The sequence below is a fragment of the Hipposideros armiger genome, unplaced genomic scaffold, assembly GCF_001890085.2.
Source record: "Hipposideros armiger isolate ML-2016 unplaced genomic scaffold, ASM189008v1 scaffold_107, whole genome shotgun sequence".
In the NCBI taxonomy this organism is placed as follows: Eukaryota; Metazoa; Chordata; class Mammalia; order Chiroptera; family Hipposideridae; genus Hipposideros; species Hipposideros armiger.
In genome coordinates, this window is record NW_017731457.1 from 1,768,480 (window position 1) to 1,792,346 (window position 23,867).

The window sequence follows — 23,867 nt, forward strand, 5'->3', positions numbered from 1 at the left end:
GTGTGACTCTACTATGGAGGAAAGCACTGTGTGGGACGCTTTTCCAAGCCTCCAGCCGACCACCTCCTGCGACCACATGTAGGCCACATCCTCCGCAAAGCCAAGGGGGTTTAGTATTTGCCTTCAGCCCTCCCCTGTCCCCCACCAGGGATAGCCCTAAGTGGGAAGTCTGGAATTCTTCTAAACCAGGCTTTGTTGCTGTTCCTCTGCAGTCACTTGGCAGTTTTTCTACTCCTGTGGACTCTGGCGCCCCATTGAAATGGGGCAAGAACTCTATCTCTGAGGATTGTTAAAGGTGCCAGCAAAGTGACAGGTGTAAATGCCTCAGACCAAACAGCCTGGTTGGTGTCCTCAGGGTGAGAAAAAGGCCTGCAGAAACAGGAACATAAGCTGGACCTCAGGGTCAGTGAGAGGAGGGAACCCAGAGCTCCTGGGCAGATGGCTTGCCTGGGAGATATCCAGGGGAGGGTGACCAAGGCTCTACCTTGCTAGCCATCATCTATCACCACGGGTACTGATCCTTCTCGGATTCACACTCATGTAACCCTCTGGGGCTCTGTGCAGGTGTAATGATGACCATAATGGTAACTGGGAATGCTGAGACCTACCTGTGGGCCAGGTCACACAAAATTTCTGAGGTGGGTGCTTCCAGCTGTATAGAGGACCGAGAGGGGGGTGAATGTGCGCCGGACGATCAGAGAGGGCAGTGAGGTAGTAGTTAAGTGAGGGGCTTCACTAGAGGGCGCGCTTGGAAGCAGGAACCCCAGGCACTGAGGTGCTTTCAGGCTCAGGTGTGAATGTGACTGATGATGGAATATTCCTGAGACCCCTTTTGGAAAAAGTAGGAGCGGTTCCATCAGGACTCTAAGTGGTCACAACAGAAGGAAAGGCGGGAGGGGAGATACCGGCCTCCAGTAGACTGGATGTGGCTCCACGCGCTCCTACCTGGCGTATCGATTATGCTAATTTTAGCCCCACCCCGTCCATTCTCTTGCTTGCCTAGGCCCCGCCCCCTCGAGCGGCCTACTGGGACAGAGGGGCGGGACGATGCTAATAAGGTCGGAATAGCCACCCGAGCCGCGGCGGCTCCAAGCCTAGGCGAGGCGGGGTGGCGATGGCCATGGCCGGGACGCTGGCAGGTCTGGTCGCAGGCTTACAGGGCTCGCATGTCGTCCCCAGCCCGGACTCAGACTCAGACACAGACTCGGAGGACCCCAGTACTCGCCGCAGCACCGGCGGGTTGCTCTGCTCGCAGGTCATCCACAGCGGTCACTTTATGGTGTCATCGCCGCACAACGATTCGCTGACCAGGCGGAGCGACCAGGAGGGGCTAGTGGGTCTCGTCAACTTCGGGCTGCGCAGCATCGACCCCACACTCACCCGCCTCTTCGAGTGCATGAGCCTGGCCTACAGGTGAGCGCGGCTCCGGGGCCCGACGGTCTCGGCGCTCCATGCCGGGACCGCGCGCTTGGGCCCCGACATCCCACCCGGCCCTTAGCCTTGGTCCCCGGCTGCTCTCGTAGACTATGGCCGCATCCTGGATACCCGCGTCCCCTGTCGCAAGCGTCCTCTGACCCTAGCCCAGACTACTGGCCCCCAACGGGCCTGCACATCTCCTGGTTCCCATTCTGAGGACCATCACTCTCTCCCTTGGGCGCGGACCGCCTGCCCTCCACCTTTACCTCCCGTGGCCCACCATGGGCCCGCTCCCAGTCCCCACTCCTCTGCCCTCAAAGAAATGCCAAGACCCTAGGCCATGCTGCCATCCCAACTTCCACTCAGGGGCCACTCCACCCAATCACCTGAAGGCGTCTGCTCCCTCCCCAGCAGCCCTGGCACACCCACTCAATTTCTGCACCCTTTCGATACTCCTCGTGCCCAAGGTTGTCCCAATTTGTAGCCAGTCGATTGAAACCCATTCTTTCGTCCACCCTGCACCTCCCAGTTGCCGGGACACCTGATCTTGACCTACGAGGTCGAGGGTGGTGTGAGAGGAGGGTGCCCCGGGCGGACCCAGGGGGGCGCGGCTCACAGAGTTTCCCAGCTCTGGTCAGGCAAGGGGTGCTGCAGGCCGTGAGGGGCTGGTTCCCGGGAGCCGTGGGCTCGCCTACCCCAGTCACCGCACGAGGCTGAGCGCCAAACGCTGCCTGAGACCCCTACTTAGCGAGTCGCAGAGCTCCTGCTCCACTCCTGCTTCCTTGGGGAGGGCGCGAACCTGGATCCTGGCCCAGTGCCCTGGAGCAAAGTTCCCCAGAGCAGAAGGGCCTAGATAAATTATCAACCGAAAACCCGTAGGGGAGAAAGACGGATAAGCAGTCCTTGATCTTTTCTCTGCAAATATTCCTTTTCTTCCGCCGCGCTCCTCCCCTAAGAGAACTGTTGGCCACTGATCGGCACTTGCTGCTCTGACCCGGAGCCCGGAGCTGGGGTAGGGATTGCGTGGGAGTGTTGCCCACCCCCAACCATGGCTGCCCAGCCGCGACCCCATTGGCTGGAAGCAATGTAACCTTGGCCCTCAAGCTCTGGCCCCGGGCCCAGGTCATGTTGCAACCGGATCGTCCCAGGCACCAGACCAATGTAGAAAGTTCAGATTCCCATCCCCTTCCCTCCTCCCCCCACTCGGACATAACAGACCGCCTAAGCAGGGCATCTAAGGTCCTGGGTACACTGGGTGCAGGCACCCCTCCTCCCTAGAGTCCGTTTCCCACCCACTTCCAACTTCAGCTTTCTAGTTTATACTACACGCCTCTCTACCTGGGCTGGCTAATGCCTACCTGGCATCCCAGACCGTGGGTGACCAAAAGGGGAGGTTCAGGGAAGGTGGCAAGGTAGAGTACAGAACACATGCCAAGAACTGCCCCCACTAAGAGGCTGACTAGAAGCTAGTGCAACCCCAATCAGGGGCAGCTAGGGTGGAAAGGGCTGTGCTTTCTCCTAAACATCTAGAATATTCGCTCGCTCTGGCCTGCCCTGGTTGGCCTAAGAGCCAGGGATGGAGGTGGCTCATACCAGAGGAGCCTTTGGGTTACCCCATTTGGAAGAGGAAAAAACTGAGGCTCAGACTGGAACAGTGTTTTAGTCCTTAAAGGCTCCTAATTATCGGGGTTCCCTGGAGGGGAGAGGATTGCTGAAGCCAGGGTGTTCCAAAGGAGTGAGTGGATGGGAAGGGACAGCAAGACAAGGAGTCCAGAGGAGCTGGGAAGAACTGGCCAGCTTGACCTGGAGGACCACCTGCGGACACCTGGCCATCTTGCACCCTCAGAAGGGCAGTGTGGGCAGAAAAAGGACTGCTCTTCTAGGCGGATCCCCATGTTCCATGCTTCTGTGGGTGGAAGCCCCAGGGAGGCAGGTTCTGGAAGTTCTAAGGCCACACTTGCTCATAGTCAGAGCTGGCCGGAGCGATTATCAAAGCTATGGAAAGAATGGCCTCAGGGAAGTTAGGGGGCAAGCCGGACCCTGTCAGGGAGCCTCTAAAGGAATTGCTGCAATGTAGAGATTATACACATGGGGGAAGGGAGCTGAACTAAGAGTTCTGAGTTTCCCCCATCCCAACCCCGAGATTCCTAGATTTTCTGTGGTTATAAGAAGTCTTTGAACCCTGGCCCCAGGCTTTTTGTTCCAGGTTGGGCCCCTCTCCTCTCAGAGGGACAGGTCCAGCACAGAGCTTTCCTTCTGAGCTTAGATTTTATCACTGTCTCATCTCCCCCAGCCCTACCTGCCCACAAACACTATAATCTCTGGAAGAGGAAGGGCAGGCAGGCTGGGGGTAGGGCACTGGGTGATCAGAGTGGGCTGGGAGGTTGCTGGGATACAGGCAGGGGCAGTAAACTCAGGAGCCCCCCACTCCCCCCTGCCCAAGGTTCCACAAAAGAAGCTGGCCCAGGAGCCCCTGCATGTCTCCAGACAGATGGTGTTTATCTAACTTAGGAGGGAGGGGGCCAGCCAGAGGGCCTGGACTCTTGGGCTATGTACTCTATTTGGGTAATGAGGCCTGTTGTGCCCTGTGTGGCAGTTCTCCCCTCTCCCCACTCCAAGCAAACATAGGAGCTTGGAAACCAGAAAGGAGAGGGGACCCAGTGACCCATGCACCCAAGGGGCTGTAGGAGTAAGACTCCCACCCACCTACCCCTCACCCCCAGGATGAGGGAGAGGACCCTGGAGAGAGTGGGCCTGGTGCTCTGTGCTCTGAAAGACTAACCCTGGAGGCCTCAGTTTTCCGTGTGAGTAATGGTTAGAGAAGGTGAGCCAGAGGGGACCTGTGTACAACCCTGGCTTGTGGACTATGAGGATGGAGGGATAAGCAGGGGTCTAAGACCGTGAACATCTTGACCTCCTAGGTCAACTCCCTGGAGGTGGCAGACTCAATCTGTGCCTAGCAGGACCCTGAGAGTCAATCCCCTCACCTTTGTAGAGCCCTTCTGTCTCATGGATTTGATTGACTGCTAGGGTTAGGGTCAGGGCGCTATCTCCGCACTGCTCACCACTCCACTCCCTTTGCGTCCTAATGGTACTGTCTTGGGCACACCCCTGAGAAGGGGCACACCTTCCAGCTCAGTCCAGATTGCCATCCTAGGATTCTAGGCTGGGCAGACACCTAAAGGGCAATGAGAAAGCAGCAGCTGGCTTCTTGGAGGCCACCTCTGGTGATGAGACTCCCTCTCTACCCAGACAAACCTTACCCATATCATGGACCTACGGGGAACAGCAAGACTGGTGGAGAAAAAGCCACAGGGCCTGAGTGAGTCTCTGCCATGTGACTTTGGGCATGTCCCTTTCTCTTCCTGACCTTCTGTTTCCTTCAGTAAGAAATGCATCTGAGAATCCACCCTAGCTGGCCTATAAGACAGATGCCTGTAAGGCCACTAGGTGTTGTTGTCATGAGGACTGAGCTGATTAACAGCTTCCAGTCCTGGCTTAGTTCTGGTAGTAGATTAACAACCAAGTCTCACCAAAGAACACAAGGGCCCCTAGTGGGGACCTGGGAGGGTATTTTAAAAGCCTAACTCTCAGGGTAGGAATTTGAGGCAGGTTAGAGTGAGGGCCAGGATTTGGGAGGGTTCCTCAAATTGCCTAGAGATGAGTGACTGGTACATGGAAAGAGCGTGGAACCAACCCCTGCAGAAGCCCCCTCCAATCTTCCCCTTTTTCCATCACCCTGGTGACCCAGTCCCCTCCCTCTGACAGTGGAAAGCTGGTGTCTCCCAAGTGGAAGAATTTCAAAGGCCTCAAGCTGCTCTGCCGAGACAAGATCCGCCTCAACAATGCCATCTGGAGGGCCTGGTATATCCAGTGTGAGTGGGCGCCATGGGCCTTCCCAGCAGGAGGGCTGTACCTGGGGGGCTGTGCAGGAATCCCCCAGCTGGCACCAGGAGAGTGCTTTGGGGGAGACCAGGCCCCCAGCACCATCACCCCTGAACAGCTTCTGACCCCCAGAGAGTCTTGGGGAATGTGTCCCTAAGGGTACTTTCCACTGTGAAGTTGGGTAACGCCCCTTGGAAGTCCTAAGGTGGGCTGCGATTCGGGGAACAGTTCAAGGCCCATTCTGCATCCCATGAGTATAGTCAGGTGCCTCAAACGCCTGGGTAGAGAGAGGTATTAGACATTATCTGGGCCAATTCTGTTACTTTGCAAACGGGGAAGGTGAGGATCCTGCATGGGTCTCCACCAGCCTTTCATTGAAGTCCGTACTGAACCTCCAACTAGTGCCCCCCGTGGAGATTTGGGGGAAAGAGCCCAGAGAGTCCATGCGGTAGAGTGGAAGGGACTCTAGACTTGGAGTCACCCAGAGCTGGTTTCCCACCCTGTCTTTGCTCCTTGATGGCTGTGTGACTGCAGGCAAGTTGTCTAACCTCTCTGAATCTATTTCTTCATCTATAAAATGAGGCCAATAGTCCTATCTTTCATGGTTGGTATGGGGATAACAGGTATGAACAGGCCTGGCTCAAAGTGCTCAATAAATGATGGTTGAATCTGATGTACCCTTGACACAGTCAGGGTCATTCATTTGGGGATACAAGACCACCCACCACCACCAGTGGCAGGGCAGCAGAGACTGAGAGGCCTCCGACTAGTTGACCCTGTGTTGAGACCTTGTCCAGCTCAGTTAGGTCCTGCTACAGGATCAAAGGCTATGCTGAGCTGGGAACACACAGCCCAGGATGGACTGACCACATACAATATTCTCTGTACTGGCCCCACTGTATTACATCTAAGCAGAGAGAGAGGGTGCTTTTTTTGGTTTCTATTCATCTATGTGCCCAGCACTTTCATAAATAGTCTTATTTAAGGCTTCCTAATGACCCTGGTAGATAGGTATTATTACTCCCATTTTATAGATGAGCAAGTGAGGCCCAAAAGGCAAGTGACTTATTCAGGGTCACAGAGCATCAAAGCAGCAGAGCTGTGGCTGGCTGCAAGTCCAGGGCTCTCCAACTCTGAGCCCAGTGCTCCTTCCACTACACCCTGCTAGCTGGCTTCTAGTCCTCACCTGAGAACAGACCCTGCCCAAACCGGGAAGCTGATGTGCCTGGGGAATGAGTGTCATTGTCCGTCCACCCACCCTCACCTGGCTACCTTTCCCCCCAAAACTGGCTGGGATGCAAACCCTTCTCTCTGCAGAAATTTCTGATGCCACCCGGGTTCCTCACCCAGACGGACTCTGGTGTCCAGTTATTGTACAAGTAGCTGGAAGGACCCCAGGTTCTGAGTCAGACAGAGGTGGGTTTAAGTCAAGTTTTAGTATGCCCTAGCTGTGTGACCTTGGCAAAATCCCTAGCTGTCCCTAGCCATCCCTAACCATCGCTAGCTGAAGCTTGCTCATCTGTAAGTGGCCATAATAATAGGTCCTACTGCTGAAGTCTGCTGTGAGTTTTCAGTACAATCACATGTCGACACCACGCAGACACACCTGAGGGTGATCCCTGGGATCTATCACTACTATGTGATAATAGCAACAGCATAGGCAGGCAGAGAAAAAATGTCAGAGCTCCTTCTCCCTGGGCACCCAAGGTTTGCAGGTGAGCTTCAGGAAAGGGAGAGAAGTGGTGACTGCTAGAGGGCTGCCTGGCCTACCCTCCTGACACATGCCACCCCTCTGCAGTCTCCTGAGCTCCAAGATCCCTTCTTTTCCCACACCCCAAAATCATCTCGGTTTCCTCTGAGCTCCCAGAGCAGTGTGTTCCTCTCCTGGGCAGACTCTCCACCTGGATTAGCTCATGTATATGTGTGCTTTCCTCATCCCGCCTACTAAGCTGTGAGTGCCCTGAGTCATCCATGGATTCTGTCCCAGTATCTGTCCCAGAATAGGTGCAAGGGGCTAGGTGGCTGCATGAATGGATGAACTTCTCGTTGTTAAATAAAGCCTGCCCCACCCCAGGAAGCCACGTGGCCACTGCCCTTCCATGGAGGGTGGGGGGTGGGGGGTGCTTCAGCCAGGCCTGCTCTGCCCTGACTCTCTGGGTAAACTTATTCTTTCTTGATACTCATTTCCTTTTCTGGGAAGCCAGGGGCAGATGCTCTTTGAGAGTGTCCTTGCTGTAACCCCTGGGAGTCCACACACTTGAGGGCCTCTCCCTTTGTTTTCTGTCCAAGCCACCCCCACCTCTATACACACACACACACACACACACACACACACACACACACACACACACACACACACACACACACACATACACACACACACACACCCCAATCCCATGGAGATCATTTTGAAGGATGTCCTTTAGGACAGAACTTTGTAAATGATTCTGCAGATCCCAAGAAATTTCATGTTTGGGTGGTCCCTCTCCTCTTTGTCAATTGTCCCAGAGGAAGTTTGCTGAGGGCTACAGAGGATGAGCCCCCATGGATACCTCTGAAGTCCTCTTTGTCAGGACTGCCAGAAAGTCACTGCCAGGGGGTCCCAGGGTTTTAAAGGCCAGACCTCTGGCTGAGGACTTGAACCTTCCTGCCCCTGGGCCAGGTCCCACCCCCAGGTGTCAGCCCCATCCTGTGCTTGCTCTGACCCCACCCAAACATCTGAGAGTGACAAGTTTTGGGACATCCTAGTGGAGGGTCCCTAGGAAACCAGGGAATGAGTCTGAAGCTGGAAAGGGGCAGGGTAAAAGCGGTTGGGAGGTGGACGTGGGGGCAAATGCTGAGTTATAGGAGGTGAAGATGAATTTGGGAGGTGCAAAAATGGAGGTGGCAAGTGATAACTCTTCCAGAGTTTGGGGGGAAAGCAAAGGGGTAAAGGAGGAAAGCAAAAGGGTTGTTGGGTAGCATAGGGAAGGGAAAAGTTTGGGAGGTAAAGGAGAACCTGGAGTGTGTTTATAGGCTAAAAGGACAGAGCCTGGAGAGAGATCAGGATTGGAGACAGGGAAGGGAGTAAAGGAGGTGGAAAAAGGGCTCAGGTAGGTGGCCTGAAGTGAACAAGGGGTGGTTCTCTGAGATCAGAGTGGGCAGTGCCAAGGAGTTTGAGGCTGGAGACCAAGGGCTCTGGGCCCCTGGCCTGCCAATCTGACCAGGATGTTCTTGGGGCAGCTCACCCCCTGTTACCCCCAAATCCCATTTGGCAAGAATTACCTGCGTACTTACTAGGCTGAGTTCGTTTCACAGGGTCATATAGAAGAGGGAAATCTGGTAGGGCTAAAGGAGAAAGGCAGAAGGCTTCCTGGAGGAGGTGGCACTTAATCTGAGCATCAAAAGCCAGGAAGGATTTTGTAGTGTGACACTTGAGTCCCAGTCTCCTTGGGGTGGGAGATGAGGGAGTTGGGCACCCCTGACTTAGCCCCCTTCTCTCAGATGTAGAGCGGAGGAAAAGCCCAGTATGTGGCTTCGTGACTCCCCTGCAGGGACCTGAGGCTGACGAGCACCGGAATCCTGAGGTAGCTGAGACTCAAGGGGCAACCGCCCGCCTGCCTCCGGACTAAGCCCGGCCCCTGCCGCTGGTCTCTCCCCTGGCTCGGCGGGAGGGGCCGGCCCAGATGGGGATTGAGTAAGGGGTGGGATCAGTGTTACCCCCGCACTGATCCCCCTTCCGACCCTCCCCAGGCGGTGGTCCTGGAGGGAAATTACTGGAAGCGGCGCATCGAGGTGGTGATGCGCGAGTACCACAAGTGGCGCATCTACTACAAAAAGCGGGTCAGTGGGGGCCCCGGGGGAAGCCCCACACCTTTCTTCTGAGGTTGCTGGCCACTGCATCTCTTGGAAGAGCCCTGGAGGGGCTCACTCGACCACCCTCCCTCCCCCCCGACCCCGCCCTCCATTAAGACCCAGGTTGACATCGCCACCGTGTGGCCATAGGGCCTCCTCATAGCCTCCTTACCTCTCAGGACGAAAGAGCTCCTGAAGGGAAATGGGGGATCCTGTTGATTTGGGGGATCTTGTGAGTAGGAGAGGCCTTTGTTGGCATGGGGTGATGGAGGAGGGGCAAGGAATCCAGTGTTCACCTCTGTGTGTTCCTGCAGCTTCGTAAGTCCAGCAGGGAAGGGGATCTCCTGGCCCCAAAGCAGGTGGGTGCTCTCTGAACCCAGAGAATTGACAGCTTCCTTCAGGGTGGGTGGAAGCAGTGGCGGATTGTGGGGGGTGGTGATAGTGGGTCATCAGGGGAGTGGGCGTGCTCCTTGTCCTCTGTTTGATTGAGTGAGCCCTTCTGCCCTTGGAATGCAGTAGTGGGAAGACTCTAACCCTTCTGGCTAACTAGAGCAAGTGGTGGGGAGGGATGGGAGAACAAAGGGTCCTAAAAACTTGGGGTCCCTGGCAGGAAAAAGTATGGGGGCAGGAAGGGGACCCTTATTTCCTCAGCAGGCCATCCCTGCCTATCTCCTGGGGGAAGTTGTTAGAGGCCAATGGGGTGACCCTAGCTTTCAGGCAGCAAACTGGGTCCACCAGAGAGAGGTGAGGAGGGACTGTGTGCAGAGAGGCCCTCACGCTAGCTGACCACCTCATCCCCAGGCAGGGGGTGATATGGAAGGGCCAGTGGAGCCCTCCGGTTGCTACTGACTGCTCTGTCTCCCTAGGAGGAAGGGGGATGGCAGCCACCAGAGCGATGGTGTGAGCAGCTCTTCTCCAGCGTGGTGCCTGTGCTGCTGAGGGGTCCAGAGGAGGAGCCCGGTGGGCGGCAGCTTCTGGACATGGATTGTTTTTTGTCCGACATCTCCGACACACTCTTCACCATGACTCAGCCCAGCCCCACGCCCCTGCAGCTGCTCCCTGAAGATGGTGAGGGCCTGCACCCGGGAGAGGAGGCCTTTGAGAATCCAGGCAGCCAAGGGAGGATGGCCGGGGACAGGTGCCACCACTCCACCTTGCCTGCTGCTTCTGATGTCACCACTGCCTCCTCCAGCCTACGTCAATAATGCTGACATGATCCAGCCGGAACTGGCGCCTCTGCAGCCCAGCCTGGATGACTTTATGGAAACCTCAGGTGGGCCAGGCCCCTCTCCTGGGGTAGAAGGGCAGGGTCAGTGTGAGGAGAGCCCAAGTTTGACCTCAGGCCATTTCCACACCCCTCTGGGAAGGTGGATGGTGGGGTGACTTCTGAGAGATCTCCCTGGCTTCCCTTTGTCTGGCCTTGGGATGAAGCTGGTGTGGCCTCAGGTGAGAGCAGGGCCAGACCGAGTACCTGGGCAGGAGACAGGAGACCAGGGACATTGAAGCCACAGACTCTGGGAACTCCCAGGACAGCAGTGGATGCTGGGACTCTCTCAGGGAAGAAAGGGACTGTGATTTGTTTAGGTCTATTTATTTACATAATTCATTTTAAAAACTATTTATTAAAGAACATTTGACATACATGCAAGTAGGGAGTTCAAGGAACCCTCATGTAACCATCACCGACTTCAACATTTATCAACTCTTGATCAGTCTTGTTTCATGTAGGCTTCACCCACTTCTCCCCTTCTATGTTATTTTAAAGAAAATCCCAGGAATTATATCTGGTAAAGTTTTGTGGGTTTTTAAAAAGTTTTTTATTGGGGAATAGCCATGGTCATTGGTTACACATTGCTTTCATGCTACAATGGCATAGTTGACTCTTTTAAGGAGGGTGCAGCTCACAGTAGCCCATGCAGGGATCGAACTGGCAGCCTTGGTGTTATCAGCACCACTCTAACTAACTGAGCTAACGGGTCATCCCTTTTTTTTTTTTTTTTAAATAATATGTTTCCCCGACTCCCTATCCTGACCTTCAGGGCCACCAAGCCACTGGTTTCTTGTGTACTTCCAGAGATACTAATGTCTGTATAAAATAAGCACATGTGGACTAATAATGTCTGCTTTGTTTTCAGAGTAGACTCTTCCCCACATCACTTCCTTCACTTAGCTGTAGATATTGGAGACTGCCCCTGATATTCATACATTTAGAGGACTCCAGCGCTACTCTGGGGGTCAGGTAGACACTGGGGCTCAGCCTATCTCCGCCAAGGCCTAGGGGGCAGAAAGGGGGTTCCTGGGATAAAGGCTTAGTTTCAGTGACCCCTTCACACCTTCCCTACAGGGTCCTGGGCCTGTCAGTCAAGAGGTGGAGGCCTATGGGGTGGGAACTAGGGAATGAGGAACCACCCCCACTCCTGCCTCAGCCCTGGGTGGGGGTGGGGGCTGAGGGGGCAGAAGTGTTGATGGCAGTGCCCTGGGAGCAGACCAACTTGGGAGGACAGTGGCCCTGCCTGGGCACACAGACCCCTGCCACAGGTAGGAGCTCAGCCGCCCTCACCCTGGGCTCTGGGCAAACCTGGGGCTGGGAAGTGACTTCTCTCAGCCCAGGGTGGCTGCTGGGATGGGTGGCGAAGGAATGTGGGCAACCGATGGTGGGGGCTGTCATGCAGAAGAGGTGGCTAGTGTAGCCCCCTCAAGTGCTCCGTGCACTGGGAGGGTAGGAATCACTGGGGTGCCAGGGCTGCTGCTTTGATTGTCCCAAGAGCTTCTCACTGGAGAGGAAACCCAGTGAGGGGGCTGGTGAGGAGAGGGTTCAGTGAGGAGTGAGGGGTGCTCAGGGAAGGGGAGGGAGCTTGGGAGTAGGAGAGGGGCTCAGGGAGGAGATGGTAGGTCAGTGTGGGGAACAGGCTAGGGAAGGACTCAGTGGGTGACTAGGGCTAGGAAGCAGCTCCTCTCAAGGCCGGGTGGGGGCAATCCTGCAATCTAAGGGGATGGGGTGACTCAGTGATGAGCTGGGCTCAATGCTCCATGAGGCCTGCCAAGCCCTGGGGACTTGGCAGCAGCAGTGAGCAGGGAGCTACTCACTGCTCCAGGCTTCAAGGGGCCTTGTGAGGAGACCCATGGTCCCTGGGGGCTGGAAAACAGAGAATCAGTGACTGCTCACCCTGCTACCCAGTTCCTTCATTAAAGGGAGGCAGGACAAGAAGATCCCTTCTGACCGTGTGGCCAAGAACACACACACACACACACACACACACGCACAAGGCAGACATGCACACACCGAGCACCTCACATCAGGGCAGGTGCACACAGACTCAGAGCTACAGACAGTGGGACAGACGCACAGGAAAGCAGACAGACAGATGCTGCATGAGACCACACACTGACGAGTAGCAGTGACATGTGGGCCCCAGCGTCACATAAGGGGTACACACAGGTTTTACCCCTTCAGGCTCAATGTATGGCGTGGTCTTTTCTGTCCCACTCCTGGGTCTCCTTTGAGGTGGCCCCCGGAGGAGAGCCTTGACCAGCTCTCTTGGCTGGGGGAGCCGGGGCCCATCCAGGGTGGATAGGGTTGGGTCTGACCAGACCAGGAGGCCTTGAGAGCTGGTACAGACTGAAGGCTGGTCAGGGTCAGAGAAAGGTGCCCGGAAGGGAGCGGGAGGGCGGGCAGCACCCAGGCCCGGGATGTGGTTAGGCCACAGGCAGCTGCTTCCCAAAACCAGAATAGCCTGGGGCTTACACAACCCGGACCTCAAAAAATCTGATTGCCCCCTCCCCACCAAGTCGTCTTGGCTTTCCAGCACCCTCCACACTCCAGCCCCAACTCTGAGCCCATCTCTGACCCATATCATCCCCTTAGCCCCTTCAGCCCACTCCTGGGCTCTATCTTGAGGCCCCACTTGTTGACCTTCCAACAAACCAACTTGTCCCAAACCCACTGACCTCCTGACTCCTCTCACCCCTAACTCACCCCTTGAACTCATGTCACCCTGGGGCTCCTCCCCATCCCAGACCTCCTTCCTTGGGCCTCTCCCCTTTCCCTCCCTGGCATACTCTGTTGCTCCCCACCCCTCCCTCCGCCTTCTATGTCCCAGCAGGGCTGGTAACAGGAGCAGACACAGGGGAGTGGGGGAGGGTATAGGCCTGGGGATAGGGAAGGGGGCCTCATGAGCCAAGTGTGGGTCTCGGTGGGGAGGCTACTTCTGGGGTCCTGCTCACACCCCCACTCAGTCCCCTGCTATCTTCCACTCAGGCCCACCCCACCCGAGCTCTGTTGCTGCTTCCCCTGAGTGAGACAGAAACTCTCCCAGTTTCACAATCTCCTGTGGAAGCCCCCCCTCCCCAGCCAGCTTGGGGACAGGGCACGAGGTCCGCTCTCCTCCCACAGCTTCTAGCTATGGCCTTAGCCCTAACTGCTGCCACCCTGTGTATCTGAATTACAGATTTCTTCACCAGCTACCGTCCCCCACAGACACCCACGCCTTCAAACTTCCTGGAACCCTCCAGCTTTGGCCCCATGGCTGACTCCCTTTTCAGCAGTGGGATCCTGGGCACGGAGGTGCCCCCTGCCTCCTCGGGCATGACCTACCTCTCAGGGCATAACCGCCTGCAGGTGAGCTCACCCCACCCCACCCAGCCTTACCCAGCTCACCTGTCCATGTCCAGGAGGTATTCCGGGCACTTTTTGTGTGTCCAGTCCTGTGCTTGGTCCACTGAGAGATACTGGAGGGGGAGAAAGACCCCATTTCTGCTCTCCTCTCTGGGAGGGTGGAATTCAGCTGCGGAGGAAAGACCCTCATGAAATAGAACTGACATGATGGCTGTAGGGGAGTTAGGCGGAGGGCAGGAGGAGCATGGAACAGTCTGGGTTGCTTGTGGAAGGCTTCCTGGAAGAGGGCGAGTTCTGGGCCTTAGTGAACTGGTTGGGTTTGGATGGAAGAAACGAATAGAGGGCAAGTCAGATGGGAGGAGAAGTTCGAACGCGTGCATGGAGGCAGAAAGCTGAGCGTGTGTGTTTGGGAAATAGTGAATCTGCCATTTTGGCTCAAGAAATCCCATACCCAAATCAGATGTTGTCACCTGCTGCTAGGTTAGATGCCTTTCCCTCCATCATCAGACTTTTCAGGCATTATTATAGTTCATTGTTGAGGGGTCTCTCTCCTGGACTAGACAGTGAGGTCCTTGCCGGAAGGGCTATTTTTGCTCACCACTGCATCTTCTATACCTAGCACAGTTCAAGCACATTAACAGTACTGGGTAAATGATTGAGCAAGTGAATGAATTAATAAACGAATGAATGAATGAATGAATGAATGAATGAATGAGTGGATGGATGGATGGGTGTGTTGATGAATGGATTGTAGATGGGGGTAGATGCTTATATGAGTTGATGTATATATAGGTCAGTGAGTGTTGGATGGATGGATGGGCTGATGGATGAATCCATAGATGAACCAATAGTTTAGTGGATCAATGAATGGGGTAATGGGTATAAAAGTGACTGGTGAATATACAGATGGTGGATGAATGAAGGAAGTATAGATGGTTGGGTGGATTGGTGAATGTGTTAGGACCTGATAGGCTGGTGGAAAGACAGATGGATTAGCTCATAGGTAAGAGAATAAATAGGTAGGTGGATGGATGGATGGATGGATGGATGGATGGATGGATGGATGGATGGATAGATAATTTGGTGAATGAATGGGTGGGCAGGAAGATTGTGCTCTTTTTTAGGCTGAATTTGTGCATAAATGTATTCCACTCCCTCCCCTCATTAGGTTATAATTTCCCTTGTGTGTGTGTTGAAGGGCAGGGATCATTTCTTTATCTTTTCCCGTGCCCAGTCCAGAGCTCAGCCAGGGCAGGAGGCTGCCTGGGTGTCTGCAAAGCTTTTTCCCCTGCTCTCTGTCTGTCCCCCCAACCAGGCTCGGAGCAGCTGCCCTGGTTCCGTGGACTCCAGTGCCTTCCTGAGCTCTGATTTCGATCTTCCTGAAGACGTTAAGCCCAAGCTCCCACCCCTACCCCTCTTTCAATTCCCTTCCCCTGCCAAGGGGCCTGTCCTGGAGCCCTGCCCCCCACCCCTCTTCTCTCCTATGTCTCCACCCCCTACTATGCTGCAGGAAGAGCCTCTCTTCCCTCCCAGATTCTCCTTCCCTACTGTCCCTCCTGCGCAGGGAGTGTCCCCATTGCCTGCTCCCACGATCTTCCCACTCAGCCCACAGCCTGGCCCAGGCCCTGACCCTTCCAACTTCCCCATAGACCTTCAACCCTCTGGGTATCCAGAGCCCCCATTTGGGCCTCACTTCACAGTACCCCAAGGCCTACAGTCCAGAGGCAAGCTCCCCACACCATCCCTTAGGGGGCAGAAACCCAGCTCCCCCACCTTGGTCCATTGCATTGCTGAGGGCAACAACCCCTGCCTCACACAGCTGCTCACAGCAGGTGAGATGTGAGGGGCAGGGTCAACAGAGGGTGAGATGGGGACAAATGTGGAAGTGGGGAGCCTGTGGGAATAGAGGGTGAAGGTAAGGGGCAGGCTCGGCTGGGGGCAGGGTGGTGAGGAATTAAGGACAAGGGACCTGAACCTGAAAGGGGTGTGGGCTATTAGGAGCGGAGGGAGGGGGTCTTGGGAGATGAAGGGGTTGGGGCCAGCCCCAGTGGCCCTCACAGTTCTGCTTGTGCACAGCCAAGCCTGAGCCTCCACTTGTGTCCTGCTGCCTCCTGCAGCCTACAGAGTCCCAGGTAAGATGATGGGCACTAGGAGTGGGGGGGGAGCCTCAAAGCTTCACTCCAACTCTTCACCCTTCTCCACCCCAGCAGGAGACGGTCCGTGAATTCCCCTGCACCTTCTTTCCCCCGACCCCAGCCCCAACATCACCCCAGCCACCTCCAGGCCTAGCCATACTGGCCCCTCCCAGGCCTCTGATTGTCCCCAAAGCAGAGCGGCTGTCGCCCCCAGCAATCAGTGGTAAAGAGGGTTTGCAGGGGCTGGGGGACTTTAGGGGATGGAGGGAGGGGAAGGAAGAAGGGAGAACTATGTCTGCGGTCAGGATGAGAGGGACAGAGCAATGGGACCCTCTCCCCTGTGTGGGTCTGTCTGTGGGTTTGTCTGTCCCTGCCACAGGTGGTGAGCGACGGCCGTCTGGGGAGCTCAACTCCATGCCAGGCTTGGGGATTCTGAGTGTCCAAGTCTCTTCCCCTCAACCCATCCTAAACCGGGGCCGCCTGGACAACAAGGTGGCACTATCCCCCTACCCCAAGATGTGTTTGCTACCCCCAAACTGTCCCATGCTCTTTCCTATGCTAACCCCACTTTCTGCCCCCCAAGACTGAGAACCGGCGCATCACACACATCTCAGCAGAGCAGAAGCGGCGCTTCAATATCAAGCTGGGGTTTGACACTCTGCATGGGCTGGTGAGCACACTCAGCGCCCAGCCTAGCCTCAAGGTGAGCCCACAATCCAGTCTGGCACCCCCAGAACCACAGGGCACTTCATAGACCCCCTACCCAAGACCAAATCCCAGAACCTTCCAGGCACCCAGTTGCCTCTTTCACCGCCCCTCCCCTCCTGCCCCAGGGCCTCAGTGGGTCCCAGGCTGGGGTGGCTCCAGCACCTAAGCCCACACTGGCGATTCCTGCAGGTCAGCAAAGCAACGACACTGCAGAAGACAGCCGAGTACATCATCATGCTGCAGCAGGAGCGGGTGGCCTTGCAGGAGGAGGCCCAGCAGCTGAGGGAGCAGATCGAGGAGCTGAACGCTGCCATTAAGTAAGTAGGTGGAGACCTGTGGGCCCTGGGGCAAGGGGGCCTGCCACCTGACTCCCAACCCCTGACCCACCTCATGCCCCCAGCCGGTGCCAGCAGCAGCTGCCAGCTACCGGGGTGCCCATCACACACCAGCGTTTCGACCAGATGCGAGACATGTTTGATGATTATGTCCGGACCCGCACACTGCACAACTGGAAGTTCTGGGTAGTATCCTCACTTGGCCAGCGGCGGGATGCGTGCTGCAGCCATACCAGGCTGTGTCTGGCTCGGCTCTGGGCAGGGTCTCAGAGCTGCTTCCAGGGGAGGGGCTCTAGTTCTGCCCTCTCCTTCCAAGCCTTGGCATCTTTGCCAGCAGGATTGCCCAGTGACGGGCTGGGCGCAGAGGGTAACTGGGTTGGGGGTCCACAGCCCTGCCCACAGAAAGTCTTAAGGGCAGTTTGGGAAAACCTGAAGTCTGAGTGGCGTGAGTGGGCTGGGCCCTAGGGAGGACATGGAATCACTTACCCCCTTCCCTGGTCAAGCCCTTGACTGAGCCAGGGCAGGAAGCCCAGGGATGGGGCATGGTCCAGCCCAGAAGGAGGGCCATGGAGGAGCTGGGGAGGTTGCTGAGAGCCAGTGAGCTGGGCAGGCCTTGGCAGGATCGGAGGGCAGCTGCAGTGGAGGTCCTTGGGTTTCAGGCCTCACACTGACCAGGCCTTTCCCCTGGTTGGGCCAGATGTCAGGGCTACATGTGAGGTGGGTGAGGATACTGGCTGGACAACAGGCCTGCTCCTTGACCTGAGCCTAGTTCAGCATCCTCATCCGGCCTCTCTTCGAGTCCTTCAACGGGATGGTGTCCACGGCAAGCTTGGAGAGCCTCCGCCAGACCTCGTTGGCCTGGCTGGACCAGTACTGCTCCCTTCCTGCTCTCCGGCCAAGTACGTGAGCCACCTCTCTGTCCAGTGGAATGTCCAGGCATCAGGGTAGAGGGTTCTACTCTGCTCAGATCCCAGGGTCAGCCTGCCTTCAAAATAGCCATCCCACTATGCCCTCTGGTTGGTCCCCCGGCCACCAGGACACCGGCAGACAGAGGTCCTAGGACAGAGGTCCTAGGGGCTGACAGTTTTGCCAACTCCCCCTGCCCTCTGTGTTCAGCATCCAAGGGCAGGGCCCTGACCACAGGAGGTATCTCTCTCTCTCTCTCTTTCCCCAGCTGTTCTGAACTCCCTCCGCCAGCTGAGCACATCTACCAGTATACTGACAGACCCAGGCTGTATACCGGAGCAAGCCACACGGGCAGTCACAGAGGGCACCCCTGGCAAACCATCATAGTGCTGACCAGACCCTGCTACTCACTCAGCGGCCCTGGGGCTGCCTTCTCTGGGCATGGGCTCCAGGGACAACTCCTGGGCACTCCCCTCCTGCCCCAGGCCCTGGCTGTCCCCTGTCCTGCGCGTTAAGCAAGACCCAAGCCTCTTCCCATCTCTTGGAAGCCAGGAAGAGCTGAGTTCCAGGCCCTGCTCTACCAGTGACTAACACTGTGACTTCGGGGACTCAGGATTCCCTCTTTGGACCTCCATTTTCTAGCCTGCAAAATGGGGATAGGGAAGCTTCAAGCAGAAGATGATCCCAAGGCCTTAGCAGCTTTGACACTTGGCGGTCTAAACTAGCAACTCAGAGAGCTTGAAGACGGGAAAGGGACAATCCTAGTTCCCTGTCACTCTCACCTGCTCCCCCGACAGGTGGGACACAGGCCTCTGTTTCTGAGCAGGGAAGCAGAAAAGGAGGTTCCCTCTCTCTGCTCCTTACTGGTAACCTGGGGGCGTTTATAGGATAGTGTCTGGGGGGTGAATGAGACCAGGAAGTTCTGATCCCAGGAGCGAGCAGGGCAGGGTGTAGCCAAACCAGGGTAGACATCTTGTGTGTGGATGTGTGGATGTGGATTTTTTAAACAATTCTTGACCAATAAAAACAAAAAACTGTCTAATATTGTATGTCAACTATAACTTAGTGTATATATATATAGTCACGGGATGTGGAGTATAGTGTGGGAAGTGGAGTCAATGGAATTGTAATAGCTATGTATGATATTGGTTGGGGGGCGGTGGATTGGGAGAGGGGGGATTGTCACATTGTGAGGGGTAAAAAGTATAACTATTGCACTGTTTTGTACACCTGAAACTAATAATAAAAAAAACTGTCGGGGACTGTCAGTGTATCTTATTCTGGGATGGAGAGAGTCGGTTGGCAATGGAAGGTGATCTTGAAAGGACCTTAGCTTTTCCTCTGAGCTGAAAAGCCACTGGAGGGTTTTGACTACAGGTGGGACAAGATTGGATGTAACTTCTGAACAGGATCCCTCTGGGTGCTGAGTTGAGAATAGGCCGCAGTGGGGCAAGGGTAGAAGCAGGGAGGCCAGTTTTAGGCTGTTGCTATCACCAGGCAAGAGATGACAAGACACTGGTCCTGGAAATCCTCCCTCCATGGCCAGGAGGGGATTCAGAGAGGTTCACCACCTTCCCAGTTAGAAGATGGCAGAGCTAGGACCCAGGAGTGGAAGTGACAGGGCCATCCATCAGAACGATCAAGAAGGAGAATGTGCTACCTCAGGGCTAGTGATGTCCCCCTGTGCAAGATGTGCAAGCAGACTGGATAGCCACTTGGTTGGGATGTCTTAGAAGGAACTAATACTTCAGATGGGAGTTGGGGTAAAAGGCCCCAATACTTCATTCACCCTTTCATTGATCCATTTAACAAATGCTCCCTGAAGGGCTACTGTGGACCAGGGGATGGCCTTTGCTCTGGGGATTCTGTTCGCTGCTATACCGCTCTCCTCATGGAGCTGACCACTCAGGCCTGGCGAGTCGGAATCCTCTCATATCTTCTCAAAACTCCTGGAGGCGTTTGCAGGATATAAGACAGCCTTCGTGGGCTTTGCCCTTCCCTCATTCATGTAGAATAATAACGATAACTGCACACCTATCCAGTGCTTACTACATGCCAAGCACTATTCTAAGTACTTGATATATATTAACCCCTACACACCTATCTCTACAGGCCTTTAAGGATTTCAGAGTAAATATATACAAAGCATTTACAGCAGTGCCTGGTGAAGAACACTATGTAAGAGTTATCATAACTATTATTATCATCCCCATTTCACGGATGAAAAATTGAGGCACAGAGAGATTAATTAGCCACAGAGAGATTAATTAATTGCATGGTTACTGGGATGCTCACCCACATTGTCTGACTGTAGTCTCTGCTTTTTGCCACTTCTCTTTACTGTGCAGTGACAAGTGCACCCACCATTTAAGTGCTATTTGCTGCTGCAGACAAAGGTTGGAAGTGGCTCTTTGAAAGCTAAAATCCTGGGGGTGACCAGTTAGCTCAGTTGATTAGAGCATGGTGCTGGTAACACCAAGGTTGCCGGTTCGATCCCCACTGAGCCACTCTGGGCTGCGCCCTCCCTAAAAGAGTCAACAATGCCATTGTAGCATGAAAGCAATGTGTAACCAATGACCATGACTGTTAGAAAGGTAAAATTCTGGTAGTTTGTGCTGTTTTCACCTACTCACACCCTGCCCTATCTCCCCTCTCCCCTCTCCCTTTCCCCCAGCCACCTGCCTCTGGGCTCCTCCTCCCACCTTCCACCCCAGCCTCACCCCTGCATTGACTGCTTTCACTGAGGTCCCTTGACTCCCTCTTGCCAAATTCAGGGGCTACTTTGCATGTTCTTTTTGTCTTCCCCGGGGCCCTAATATCCAGGATTCTCGCCAAGCTCTCCTTCCTCCTACCTGACAGTGCCTTCCCAGTTCCTGCTGTGGGAACCTCTTCCTCTGCCTGTCCCTTTCCCTGGCTCACCTCCCTCTCACTCTATGGCAAGCCCCGGGCAATGTCAGTCATTCCCTTTGGCTTCTCTCCTGAGGACCCTCTATTGTGTATCTGTCCTGCTGTCCCCCCAGAGCTACATAACCACATAGCCGACTGCCACCCTGCCCCCTCCCTCTCAATGTTTCACAGCTTCCTTAGCCTTGAAGGAGTCAAAACAGAACTCATTTCCCAGACTGTACCCTACGGTCTTCCCGCTCAAACCTCATCCTCTCTATGCTCCCCATACCCAAGAAGGCTGCACTATTCACACACTTGGGCAAGCTGCAGTCATCTTTGGCTCCTCCCCATATCCCACTACCTTATGGTATCTGTTACTGAGTACTGGCCAGTTAACCTTGGAAGCATCCATCTCTATGGCCACCACCCTGGACAACAGAATATCACCTTTTACAAGTACTTTCGCATGAGCCTGCTGTGTCCCTTACAGCTTATCTTCAAACTTAAGTGTACATTTGAATAACTTGGCGTGGCGGTGGCTTTTAAAAATCTTCATGACCAGGTCCAGTGTGAACCAATTAAATCAGAATCTCTGGCTGTTGGATTTTAGATATCAGCATTTTTTAAGGTGATTTCAATAATGCAGCCAAGGTTAAGAACCACTATAACAGAGGCATTGAGCTGCAAATTATAAATGTCTGGGGTTCAAATTAGTTTAAATCAGTGGTTCTTAAACTTCAGTGTGCATCAGATATCACTTAGCAGGCTTGCTAACATAGATTGCCAGGCCCCCCCCCCCCCTCCAGAGTTTCTGAGTCAGCAAGTCTGGGACAGAGTCTAAGAATTTGCATTTCTACTGATGCTGGGTCCAGGGCCCAAACTTTGAGAACCACTGCTTAAACAATGAGGAAATATATCGTTTTACCAAACACAGGCCTGAGGTAGGGAGGATTCCAATCAATGCAACGTAGATCTTCAATTGCAAATTGAAGTTGTGCTTCCATTGCTGCTTTGGCTCCTGCTTCCCTCTCATGAAGCTGGGTTTCTGTACAGATGTTCAAGGTGCTTTGTAATTGGGCCTTGCTATTTCTGCAGGCTCCTCTCTCCACAGCCTCCCTCCCTTCACATTCCAAGGAATCTTGAATTGCCAGTGCTTCCTGGGATGCATCATTCTGCATTGCCTTTGCAAGGCCTAATCAGCCCATGAGGGAGGCAGGCCTAGTCTTTTCTGTCTCCCTGCACATGCCTCTTCCCACTGCATAATTTTCTCTGACCCCATCTGCAACACTCACCCAGAGAGGCTGGCATAGTCACTCCCTTCTGCACAGGAATCAGTTACTTCTTCCTCCATATGTTTGTTCATGCCTTGCTCCCCACCTAGAATTCCCTCCTAGCCTCTGCTTCATCTGTCTAAATGTCCACCCCTGAAGGTACAGCCAAGTCTTGCTGCCCCTCAGAATCCATCGACAGATCTTCCTCCCTGATCTGTCCAGCTTTGCCAAATCCTGCTCTGTGTCATTAGTTGTCCTTCTCTGGGCCTTGGCTACCAACTGGGCTTACAACACTTGAGGGTAAGAGTAAGACATTCCTTACCACAGCCCAGTAGTGCAGTGGGAGGAGTATGGATTAGGAGTGTAGCAGACCCAAGTTTGACTCTGGGCTCTATCCCTGGCTTCCTTGTTGACCTTGGGTAAGTTATTTGACTTCAGCCTAGTTTTTTTTCATCTCTTTAAAGTTATTTCATGGGGTTACCGGTTAGCTCAGTTGGTTAGAGCGTGGTGCTGATAACACCAAGGTTGCTGGTTCGATCCCCGCATGGGCCACTGTGAGCTGTGCCCTCTCTGAGGGAGTCAAATATGCCATTGTAGCATGAAAGCAATGTGTAACCAATGACCATGGCTGTTCCCCAATAAAATAAAAATAATAATAATAATGTTATTTCATAGCATCACCTGTCTTAAAGGTCACAATAAAGATCAACTGAACTCATGATGTGAAAGAATCTTGTGCCCTTGGGCTGGCTGAGTGGAGCATTGGTTAAGAGTTGGCTTGGGACGCCAGCTCTGAGCAGCAGGGCCCCAGTTCAGCTCCCACATGAGGGCCAGTGACACTGCGCCCTCTACAGCTAAGAAGGTGAACAACAGCTTGACCTGGAGCTGGGATGCCACGAGTCACCAGCGACAGCGTAGGCTGCAGTGGGGCCTGCCAGCAGTTGGCGTGTGCTTTCATGAGCTGCCGCGAGCTGCCATGAGCAGGCCCGTGAGCAACTGCCTCACCCAGGAAGAGCGCAATGATAATACCAACATGGGCCAGTGAAGCGACATCCTCCACAAATAGACTGAAGAACAAAAGGACAGCAACTTGTCTGTTCCCCTCCCCAATTCCCCAATAAAATGTTTTAAAAAAAAGAATCTTAGGGCCGGCCGAGTGGCTCAGTTGGTTAAGAGCTCGCTCAAGAGTTTGAGCTCTGAGCAACAGCGGTTCGAGTCCAGCCCGAGCTGAGCAGCCGCTGAACTGCCAACGGGTAGCAGGATGGCTCAGCTTAAAAAAAAAAAAAAAAGAATCTTGTACTCGTGACTGAGCTATACACAGCTGAGCCCTATTCTTGCTTCTCCCTGTCCTCCACATCAATAGATGGAGTCACAGACCTGCATGTGTCCCCAGGTTCACTCTTCACATATGTGACCTCTGGAAAGTCACTTAACAAGCACCTCCTAGAACATCAATCTCAATCTGTGGGATGGGAATGTGAGAAGATTAAATAAAATGCAAGGCTCCTGGATCAATAAATATCACATGCAAAATGTTTGGTGAATGAAATTCTTCTTAAAAGTACAGCTTTGTCTCTAGATGGTAGAGAAAGTGGTTCATGGATGGGCCTACAGTTCTAAATAGCAAATTAATGAGGAAAAGCCCCAAGATGCTCTGGACACCCCCCTCCCAACCCTCCCCACCCCACTACCCACAGCTCAGTCAATACCAGTACCCCCCCACACACACACACACACCAGACACACACACACACACCACACACACACACACACACACCACAAACACACACACACACACACACACACACACACACACGACAAAAGGGAAGGAAATGTGGCCTCTGGGTTTGCTCTCTGACTGGATCTGCTTCCTCAC

The 23,867-nt window shown here is 54.4% G+C and overlaps 1 protein-coding gene across 7 annotated transcripts; it reads left to right on the top strand.

Moving 5' to 3' along the window:
• The first annotated feature begins 1,073 nt into the window (after window positions 1-1,073).
• MLXIPL (MLX interacting protein like) lies at window positions 1,074-18,884 on the top strand. 7 transcript variants are annotated; one of them, XM_019646789.1, is made up of 17 exons: window positions 1,074-1,413; window positions 5,185-5,291; window positions 8,785-8,867; window positions 9,034-9,123; window positions 9,450-9,494; window positions 10,002-10,203; window positions 10,328-10,408; window positions 13,584-13,753; window positions 15,066-15,582; window positions 15,827-15,882; window positions 15,958-16,108; window positions 16,265-16,377; window positions 16,469-16,588; window positions 16,783-16,910; window positions 16,994-17,117; window positions 17,698-17,827; window positions 18,103-18,884. In XM_019646789.1, the coding sequence occupies exons 1-17, from the start codon at window positions 1,115-1,117 to the stop codon at window positions 18,219-18,221; spliced, it is 2,535 nt and encodes an 844-aa protein (XP_019502334.1). In that variant the 5' UTR covers window positions 1,074-1,114; the 3' UTR covers window positions 18,222-18,884. The 7 variants fall into 7 exon arrangements, with proteins under 7 accessions (XP_019502334.1, XP_019502331.1, XP_019502332.1 ...); XM_019646786.1 differs by having other exon boundaries at window positions 15,958-16,377; XM_019646787.1 differs by having other exon boundaries at window positions 15,961-16,377.
• Window positions 18,885-23,867: the final 4,983 nt, after the last annotated feature.

Coding starts and splice junctions, on each gene's coding strand:
- MLXIPL (XM_019646786.1), top strand. CDS start 1,115: ATGGCCATGGCCGGGACGCTGGCAGGTCTGGTCGCAGGCTTACAGGGC. Junction 8,868..9,033: donor ACGAGCACCGGAATCCTGAG/GTAGCTGAGACT, acceptor GACCCTCCCCAG/GCGGTGGTCCTGGAGGGAAA. Junction 16,911..16,993: donor GAGCTGAACGCTGCCATTAA/GTAAGTAGGTGG, acceptor TCATGCCCCCAG/CCGGTGCCAGCAGCAGCTGC.